Source organism: Diospyros lotus, chromosome 3 (genome assembly GCF_014633365.1).
Source record: "Diospyros lotus cultivar Yz01 chromosome 3, ASM1463336v1, whole genome shotgun sequence".
Taxonomy (NCBI): Eukaryota; Viridiplantae; Streptophyta; class Magnoliopsida; order Ericales; family Ebenaceae; genus Diospyros; species Diospyros lotus.
The window spans coordinates 1,895,221-1,905,460 of NC_068340.1; the positions used below are offsets into that span (position 1 = coordinate 1,895,221).

At 35.9% G+C, this 10,240-nt stretch overlaps 1 protein-coding gene across 3 annotated transcripts; it reads left to right on the top strand.

The window, feature by feature from the left end:
- The first annotated feature begins 1,239 nt into the window (after positions 1-1,239).
- Positions 1,240-8,297, top strand: LOC127798500 (sugar transporter ERD6-like 7). 3 transcript variants are annotated; one of them, XM_052332105.1, is made up of 18 exons: positions 1,240-1,484; positions 1,651-1,713; positions 5,095-5,184; positions 5,263-5,322; positions 5,523-5,588; positions 5,702-5,767; positions 5,927-6,002; positions 6,123-6,187; positions 6,293-6,385; positions 6,480-6,560; positions 6,682-6,766; positions 6,986-7,029; positions 7,129-7,191; positions 7,270-7,329; positions 7,420-7,473; positions 7,595-7,654; positions 7,730-7,844; positions 8,161-8,297. In XM_052332105.1, the coding sequence occupies exons 1-18, from the start codon at positions 1,305-1,307 to the stop codon at positions 8,274-8,276; spliced, it is 1,437 nt and encodes a 478-aa protein (XP_052188065.1). In that variant the 5' UTR covers positions 1,240-1,304; the 3' UTR covers positions 8,277-8,297. The 3 variants fall into 3 exon arrangements, with proteins under 3 accessions (XP_052188065.1, XP_052188067.1, XP_052188066.1); XM_052332106.1 differs by lacking the exons at positions 1,240-1,484; positions 1,651-1,713 and adding exons at positions 4,369-4,721; positions 4,877-4,939; XM_052332107.1 differs by lacking the exon at positions 1,240-1,484 and having other exon boundaries at positions 1,563-1,713.
- The last annotated feature ends 1,943 nt before the right edge of the window (positions 8,298-10,240 follow it).

Sequence of the window (10,240 nt, forward strand, 5' to 3'; positions counted from 1 at the left end):
GTCGGGGCAGTCCCATGGCCGCGACCCATTTTCGTGTGTATGTGTATATATAGGTCTGTGTGAGTGTGAGTGTGTATATATAGGTGGGTTTGTATGTGTGTGTGTATATATATATATCTGTGTGTGTGGGTTCGACCATATGACCGACCCAACAATGGCATGTATATATATATGTATGTGTTTGTATTTGTATATGGTGCGGGAGAGAAAGAAAGACAAAAGGTGATAGCCGGCATTCAAGGATGATCGGAGAAGAGAGTGGATTGTGGACTGTAAGAGATAAAATATGTATTTTAAAATTATTAAATGATTTGGTAAGACGTGGGCTATGAAAAATAATTTATTTGATTGCGAATAGAATTTCTTAAAAAGAAAGAGAGCAAATGCAAATCATTGTTGTTGTCATTGTGGGCATCTATACTGTGACCAAATGCCTTCATTGTTATTGTCGTTGTCACTATCTTAATTAACTTGTGCACTATAAACTAATAACAAGAGAGAGAAATCAAGGAGAGAAAAGATAAATAGTTATTTGTCATTATCGCAATCACTGTTTGCCATTCATGGTGAACATAGAAATAAAAAAAAAGGGGGGGAATTAAGATTAAATATAAAGATATTTTAATCATCTTATAAATTTCAACCTAATTAACTAACAGTAAAGGAAAGTATTCTCTATATTTTTTCAAACTACTTTATGAATTTACCCCAAACCACATGTTGTATGATTTTTTTTTTTAAATTTAAAATATTTATATTTTTTAAAAATATAATTGATAATTTATAAAGAATATTATTAATTATTTAAACAAATACTTATAATTTTATAAATATTAAAATTAAACATTAAGAATTAATATATACACACACAACACTTCGTTTTCTGCCGGTAGAGACAAGATGTTGACTCGTCAGTACGTGTGTCTGAGAAACATGTGTTATTATATTTTAAAATATTTTATTAATTAATAAAAATATTAAATTACTAAAAATAAAAATATATATACAAATATCATTGATTAAAGCTGGATCTCACTTGTCAGTAACAAAACAAACAGCTTGGCGAGTCGGCTGTCGAGACTGGAACGCTATTGGTCACAATAGCCCACTTGCCCATTCCAATGTTCCACTAAATAACAAACCATCCCATCAATACCCACCACCTCCGCACGCGGAGCTTCCCCGCCTTCCAATTATATTTCATGGCTTTGTAATCATAACTATGCTACACTCTATCCGACGCACGTTCGCCTCTCCCGACTTCACGTGACAGCATATCAACGTGAGAGAGCCGCGCGGAGGAGATGGAGATGGAGGAGCAAGGCGAAAACAGCTCGCGGGAAGAGATGAGAGAGCCGCTGGTGAAGCGTTCACCGGCCAACGAGGAGGAAGCGGATGGCGCCGGAACGGCGCATCAGTGGATGGTTTACCTCAGCACCTTCGTAGCCGTGTGTGGTTCTTATGCGTTTGGAGGTGTTACAGGTGTAAGTTGCAAGCACTTTCGATGATGCTCTTATTGGCCTCATCTCCATTAATGCCTCAACCAACAGAATCTTCGCATGCAAAACGCAAAACGCAAAACGCACATGAATTTTGAGCTTCCTCGCGGTGGCGGATGCCTGCTGATGTTTGCGATGTGTTGCTTTTCAGGCAGGCTACTCCTCGCCTACGGAATCCGCTATTACCGAAGATCTGAATCTGTCGCTTGCAGAGGTCAAGAACTTAATATCCAACTTCAGATCTTTTATATCCATGACCATTTTTAGTTCTTCTTAATTTGGGGATGTTTTAGCCGCAAGGCTATTGTACCGAATCTGAAGTGGGAGCAGTATTTTTCTGAACTCTTTGTGTTGATTAATCTGCTTGCAGTACTCTTTGTTCGGTTCCATACTGACTTTCGGTGCAATGGTTGGAGCGATTACTAGTGGACGGATTGCTGATTTCATCGGTCGCGAAGGGGTAAGGACCTTCTTATTTCGCTCTTCTGTGAGAAAATTAACTACTGATAATGATATTTCGAGCTTCAAATCTAAGCAGGGAATGAGAGTTTCAAGCGGTTTCTGCGTCGCCGGCTGGCTAGCAATTTTCATATATAAAAATAAGAAAATGCTATTTCAGCATTCAATCTTAACAGTACTTAGGGTGATATTTTATATTGACATATATATTGTATATCTATATTGATATAACACACCATATAATACATAATATATATATATATAATAAATTTATACAAAATTTAAATTTGCCTGATATAACCTTAGTTGGGAATATAGACATTTCTAACATCTAAAAGGCAGATTTTACTAATTGAAATTCATTGATTGGAAAAAAGATGGAAAAAAAAAGGGATAATGTCAACTATTGTCGTATGAAGTGTTTGTTAATCAATATATAGATGGAAAAAAGTGAGATACTGAAAATATTTTAGATTAAAATATTTTTTATTGTGTTTATTAAATTTATTTTGTGACATTTGAAATAGAAGTTACATAATTTCTTAAGACTTTTTTTAGATATTCATCTATCTCGTATTTCAGATAAATTTATCTTGAACCTTACATATAAGAAAAAATTACGCATATATTCTTTAGTGCGTTTCAAAAAATTTAACAAATAGTTTGATAAAGTTCTTGCAATGCTTATCGCACTTATCTTGACTGTATTATATATCTTAATTTGAAAAATATTTAAACTTTATCTTACTCATTTTAACAAATATTACCTTAATGATAATGTTATTTGTATATTAATTTTTGACTATCACATAATATAAGTACTCTTGATCAAGGAATTAATGATACTTCCTTATAAATTATCAATTATTTAAAAAATTATAATTTTTTTTGTTATGTATAAAAAGTGTTTACAATTTTTTAAAGGATAAATTGCAAATAACACCCTTGGGGTTTGGTAAAATTGAAAGAAATTCTTGATGTTTGAGAAATAGCAACAAACACTTGTATTGTTAAATAAAGGAATAAAATTATCAATTTATCTTTCATTTTATCTACTCATATTTAAAAATAAAAAATACCCCACCTAGAAACTCTTTGCTAGCGTTGATGATGAACTCAAATTTAAATTGTAAAAAAAAAAAAGAGGAGAAGAAGAAGAAATTGGATAGAGTGATATAGAGGGATAATGTGAGTGAAATTTTATCTTGAACTCGAACTTGGGTTTGAAGAGAATAAAAAGAGAAAAAAAGAAAAAAAAAATATAAAAAAAAAAGTGAAACATTTCATCTTGAATCCAAATTTGGGTTTGGGATGAACAATGAACCCAAATCTGGGTTCTTTTTTGAAAAGCGTGTGTGGGTGAAATTATTTATTTAGAATCTAATCATCTTGAACCTGTAGAAAAAAAAAAAGAGCAAATGCAAACTATTGTTGTCGTCGTCATGGGCATCTATACCATGACCAAATACCTTCACTATTATCGTCGCTGTCACCATCTTAATTAACTTCTACAGCTACAAACTAAGAACAAGAGAGAAAAATAAAATAGAGAAAGAAGATAAATAATTATTTATAATCATCGCAATCACCGTTTGGCATTCATTGTCAACAAAGGAAGACGGATTTGAGAAGAATAACTAACAGTAAAGGAAAGTATTCTTTATATTTTTTCAAACTACTTTTTGCATTTACCCCAAGCCTGGTGTTGTATGATTTTTTTTTTTAAATTTAAAATATTTATATTTTTAAAAAATATAATTGATAATTTATAAAGAATATTATTAATTATTTAAACAAATACTTATAATTTTATAAATATTAAAATTAAACATTAAGAATTAATATATATATACACACACGTAACATTTCGTTTTCAGTCGGAGAGACAAGATCTTGACTCGTCAGCACGTGTGTTATTATATTTTAAAATATTTTATTAATAAATAAAAATATTAAATTACTAAAAATAAAAATATCTACAAAAATCAATGATTAAAGCAGCGTCTCACCTGTCAGTAACAAACAGCATGGCGAGTCGGCTGTAGAGACTGGAACACTATTGGTGAGACTGGAACGCTATTGGTCACAATAGCCCACTTGCCCATTCCAATGTTCCACTAAATAACAAACCATCCAATTCCCCCTTCCAATTGTATTTGAAAAGTACATACAACTGAATTATTGCGGAGATGATGGGAAACATCCAAATTTGAAAATATTCTCACTTTGTCGTTGTCTCCTTTGGATCGAGCTTCATCCGAGCTTAATCAGGTTTCATCATATCATAAAGCCTATAAAACTCGATTAAACTTCATAATTGAAGAAATTTAATGATTAATGATAAAATTTGATCTATGAAATTTATCGTTATTACCTCGAGATCAGGCTTCGTCCGAGCTTGATCGAACCTCATCATTAAATAAAATTTAAACCGATCATTAAATTTATACGTCGGTACATGTAATCCAAATCAATGTATTTTATGGCTTTGTAATAATAACTACGCTACAAGCTATCCGACGCACGTTCGCCTCTCCCGACTTCACGTGACAGCATATCAACGTGACGTGAGAGAGCCGCGCGGAGGAGATGGAGATGGAGGAGCAAGGCGAAAACAGCTCGCGGGAAGAGATGAGAGAGCCGCTGGTGAAGCGTTCACCGGCCGACGAGGAGGAAGCGGATGGCGCCGGAACGGCGCATCAGTGGATGGTTTACCTCAGCACCTTCGTAGCCGTGTGTGGTTCTTATGCGTTTGGAGCCTGTGTAAGTTGCAAGCACTTTCGATGATGCTCTTATTGACCTCATCTCCATTAATGCCTCAACCAACAGAATCTTGCAAAACGCAAAACGCAAAACGCACGTGAGCTTCCTCGCGGCGGCGGACGCCTGCTGATTGTTTGCGATGTGTTGCTTTTCAGGCAGGCTACTCCTCGCCTACGGAATCCGCTATTACCGAAGATCTGAATCTGTCGCTTGCAGAGGTCAAGAACTTAATATCCAACTTCAGATCTTTTATATCCATGGCCATTTTTAGTTCTTCTTAATTTGGGGATGTTTTAGCCGCAAGGCTATTGTACCAAATCTGAAGTGGGAGCAGTATTTTTCTGAACTCTTGTGTTGATTAATCTGCTTGCAGTACTCTTTGTTCGGTTCCATACTGACTTTCGGTGCAATGGTTGGAGCGATTACTAGTGGACCGATTGCTGATTTCATCGGTCGCAAAGGGGTAAGGACCTTCTTATTTCGCTCTTCTGCGAAAAAATTAACCACTGATAATGATCTTTCGAGCTTCAAATCTAAGCAGGGAATGAGAGTTTCAAGCGGTTTCTGCGTCGCCGGCTGGCTAGCAATTTACTTCGCTGAGGTTAGTGTTATTGTTCTGTAATTTCTGCATCTACTTGATTCCAATGTTTGGAACTAGGATTTGCAAAAAGAAAATCAAAGTAAAGAAAATGAATCTGCGTTCATTCATTGCGAAGCCTTCTTCCAAGCATAGCCAAGTGTTTCTGTATATCAGAACAGAGTGACACAATATACGTTTTGTCTTGGATAATTTTTAAAAAGGGGGCTCTTGTTCTGGACATTGGGAGACTGGCAACAGGATATGGAATGGGAGCCTTTTCCTATGTGGTAAAATTCTCTTTCTTTTTCCAGTTCTGGATGCCATTTGATTTGATTCGCAATAAATTTTATGAACATCACATAGTTTTTACGAACTCAAGCCTAATTTTGTGAATGACAAGGTACCTGTATTCGTAGCTGAAATAGCACCCAAGAATCTGCGGGGAGCTTTGACGGCGCTAAATCAGGTAAAAATCAGATTAAAAACATGAGTGAGAATCCCTGTTTAGGAACACTTGCCATTTGAGACTGTTCCAAAGATTTTTGTGGGAGTACTGGCTTTCTCATGCAAATAAGAGAAGATAAATGAAAAACAAAGTATGACACTAAGCCTACTTGTCCTGCAGGTCATGATTGTTGCTGGTGTTTCCGTCGCCTATATAATCGGCACAGTGCTGACATGGAGGGCTTTAGCATTAACTGGTGAAATAACAGAGCTTAATAGAAAATATTTCAACTGCCAATAACTTTGGCATGGTGAAAGAAAAAACAAATTTGAAACTACAAGGCATACATTAAGACCGACTTGTTGAATCCTTGCAGGATTAGTTCCATGTGCCATTCTTCTTTTCGGTCTCTTTTTCATTCCAGAGTCTCCCAGATGGTTGGTAAGATATAGAAAAGAGGAGAAAAAACAGAAAATAGCTTTATTTTGTAGCGTTGTATTACAGAGGGAAAGACACACATTGACAAAAGTCCGAACTCAAATGCAGGCAAAAGTGGGGCATCAAAAGGATTTTGAAGTTGCACTACAAAAACTGAGAGGCAAGGATGCTGATATATCTGAAGAGGCAGCTGAAATCCAAGTTCGTTATTCAAATTTCTAACTTTTAGTGTTTTGACTGAGTGTTTCAGACAGTTTGCAGAAGAATTAAACAGGGTTGCATCGTTGCTTGACAGGATTATATAGAAACTCTTCAGCGGCTCCCAAAAGCCAAATTTCTGGAATTGTTCCAAAGAAGATACTTGCGCTCAGTCATTGTAATTTATTTTCTTTCTTCACTTCCTAGTTATTCACTTCAGGGTAACTTTCATTGCAAAAGTTTCTACCACTACTGTTTTTCCCATTTGTAGTCTATTTTCATGCTGTTCTCTGTATCAGATTGGAGTCGGACTGATGGTTTGTCAACAATTGGGGGGAATCAATGGAATCTGTTTCTATGTCGCCAGTATTTTTGAGTCAGCGGGTAAAGTGAACTTTGATTCATGACCATTCTCACCGTACATGGGCTTGGTGCAAGTCATTTAGACAATCAGAAGGGAAATTATTCATAACTGGACTGAACCTTTATTTTCCATTTCCTAGCTAGCGAAGGAGACTTCTTAACTCTGGAAATGAAGCTTATGTTGATGTAACTCAACCTACTTTAATAACTCTTTTAACAATTGGGTATATGATGTTGCAGGATTTTCTTCTAGCCTTGGAACTATTCTATACGCTTGTCTCCAGGTCATCGACTTCTGCCGTGTTCCCAGAGGATGCATATATTTCTTCATACAAAAACAATTGGTTTAAGGGTTTATTTATTCATTTATTTACTCTTTGCAGCTGCCTGTTACAGCAATAGGTGCAACCTTAGTGGACAGAGTTGGAAGAAAACCCCTGATATTGGTAAACCAAGTGTTTGCCATTAGCTTCAAGTATGCTACTGCCATTCCTTCCTCAGTAACGTTCATTTTTCTGTTCTAGGTCTCTGGAACAGGCTTGGTCCTAGGTTGTATCCTACCCGCGATTTCATTCTATATGAAGGTATGCCAAAACAGTTAATTACGAGAGCTTTCCTCAAATTAAAGGGTGTTTTCTAGTGTGCATTTGCTTAAAGACCATTGTATCAACCAGGAAAACGAAATTGCGGTCAAGGCATCCCCCATACTTGCTGTAACTGGCATACTGGTAAGTCTGTCCATGAGCTCTGGAAAACCAAAACTTCATCTGATGTCAATTTCCTCAACCAGTGATGTTTCAAATTCTTTTACCTAATTATGAACCGATGATTACTGTTTCTCTTGCCCAGGTATACATTGGATCATTTTCAGTGGGAATGGGAGCAGTTCCTTGGGTTATAATGTCTGAGGTACGTAAAGTTGTTGAATCATTGTCTCCTTCTAGAATGTGATGATTTCGACATGAACTTTGGCTGCTACCGCAGATATTCCCCATAAATGTCAAAGGCGTAGCAGGAAGCCTGGCAACACTAATGAACTGGTTCATAGCGTGGTTGGTATCCTACACTTTCAACTTTCTCATGAGCTGGAGTTCTTACGGTAAGGAAATGCAACAATTCTTATTCTGATAAATCGAGTATACAAATTAAGTATACGAACTTAGCCTACAAATTAATGCATACCGACTAATAAGTATGCGGAAATTTATATCCGAGCTCGTTTTTAGGGAGATTTTGAACGTTGATTATAGAAAATATCACTATTAACGTTCTATCATTAAGGGATAATTTAACGTCAGGACCATATGTTTTTTTTTGCTCTATTAAGATCATTGTAAGCAGAAGTTAATTAAAGTTATTTTGATGAATCATAAAGAGTGGAGGACTTACACTTGATTGTGTTGTGTGATTTGTAGGTACTTTCGTTGTTTATGGCGCGATCAATGTACTTGCAATATTGTTCATCGCTTTTGTAGTTCCAGAAACCAAGGGGAGGTCTTTGGAACAAATACAAGCTGCCATCAATGCTTAAGTTAGAAGAGTTACAAGTTGCCATCACTGGGCCAAAAAACTACTTTAGGGGTATCAAGGAAAAAAAAAAAAGAGAACTTTAGAGGGGAGCATGGCTCAAAAGCCACGATATCTACCCATCTATGCTAATTAATTATTTGTAATTTAACATTGCAAAATAAATTTACAATAAATAAGACATACTTTTATATAATACAAAAGAAAAAATGCTAAAATTATATTAACGGATATAATAAATTTAAAAAATTAATAATATATGAGGAGAGAGATGAAATATTTATATATATATATACGTAATATATATGCATATATGTGCATGCATGTGAGTTGCCTTGGGAGATAAATGCAAGAGTACGTACCACCAGTATTAATAGTACCTCCCTGATGTTGCTTGCACTTTAGCGCAAGTATTAAATACTTGTCTGAGATAAAAAGGGACTTGTTATTGGCACAGTTGCTTATTCTTGCCGGAGGTGCATCTCTGCACTGGTGTGGTTCAAGTTTCATTCCAGCAGCATTATCCTTAGTGGATAGACCCAATTGATCCTAAAACAGAAATTTATCCAACAAACCAAAAATTGATCGAAAACGAAAAAATTCGAACAACTATGAAAAAATTAGAAAAAATCCGAAAAATTGAAAAAAAGAAAATGAACAGAACAAATCGAAAAAAATTGAACAAATTGAAAAAAAACCGAAAGAAACTAAAAATGAAAAAAATAAAAATTTTGGATTAATTTGGTTATTTTGATTACAAAAATTATTGAAATTGTCAAATTTAATATTTAAATTTAATTAATTTAAAAGTATAATTAAAATAACATAAATTTGAATCATTATATAAAAAAATAGTAAAAATATGAATTTGACTGTTGTTGGAGCTTGATTATTTTTTGTTAAATCTCGATGACACTTTGAACATTGTAAGTTTATCAAAGGTCAGTCATATTTAGGAGTGAACAGTATTTTTATATTAATATATTATATTACATATTTTTTCAATAAAAATATATAATATATTAATGTAAAAGTAGTAGGTTAAGTATCACTCTTAGAATGTCGGAACAATTCTAATCTCACTCTTGTTACTTCTACAATGCAAAAGTGTGGCTGTTAAACATGATTGCAACGTTGATTGGCGGCTTGCTGCGCCCATTGAAGGACATATCACCCACACACCGGCGCCGGCCGATAAGAAGAAGGTTGTTTAAACAAAACGGAGCATACCTGTGTCGTAATGTCTCTGTTGTATTTGCAGGATATTACATGTTCCTTTGAACTCTACAGTCCAAATTCGAAAAGTTTGCCGCCACATCACCGGCGCCGGCGCCGGCTGATATGAAGAAGGTTGTTTAAACAAAACGGAACATACCTGTGTCGTAATGTCTCTTTTGTATTTGCAGGATATTGCTCCTTTGAACACTAACACTCCAGTAGTACGTGTGGAACTGATCAAACAGATGAACACAAATTATTCTTGAACGCAAAGGGTAAGAAACAAGCTGGTGGCTATCTTTACTGTCCCCTCGTAGCCGCCGCCAGCAGTCTCAATTCGCCGCCCTAGCCATTCCGCCATCGCCTCTTTCATTTCATGGATGGTAGTTTCATCATCGTCCTCATCCTTTCTTCTTCTTCTTCTTCTTCTTCTTCTTCTTCTTCTTCTCGTTTCTCCGCATCGAAGATTTGCATTCTGATCCGACCGTCTTCGCCGGAAGTCCGCACCACATCAGGCCGGTAGTTCCGGACATTTCGGATCCTTAACCGCCCATCCTTTCTCTCCTTCCTCATATCGAATCGCGGCCGTCCATTTTCTTTCAAAATCGACAGAAATGGCGGGAAATTCTTCAGCGTCGGTCGTTCCTCTCTTCGCCTGTTCGGCATTTTCTCTCGTGATCTTGATATTGATCCGGCGAGCAACTGCGTCGTCGGATCATGTCCTTTCCCTCCCTCTGCGGAGCTTTCGAA

Excerpts from the sequence above, each read along its gene's own strand:
- LOC127798500 (XM_052332105.1), top strand. The coding sequence starts at position 1,305 with ATGGAGATGGAGGAGCAAGGCGAAAACAGCTCGCGGGAAGAGATGAGA. Across the intron at positions 6,188-6,292 it reads CAGAGTCTCCCAGATGGTTG|GCAAAAGTGGGGCATCAAAA; the intron begins GTAAGATATAGA and ends ACTCAAATGCAG. Across the intron at positions 7,330-7,419 it reads CGATTTCATTCTATATGAAG|GAAAACGAAATTGCGGTCAA; the intron begins GTATGCCAAAAC and ends TGTATCAACCAG.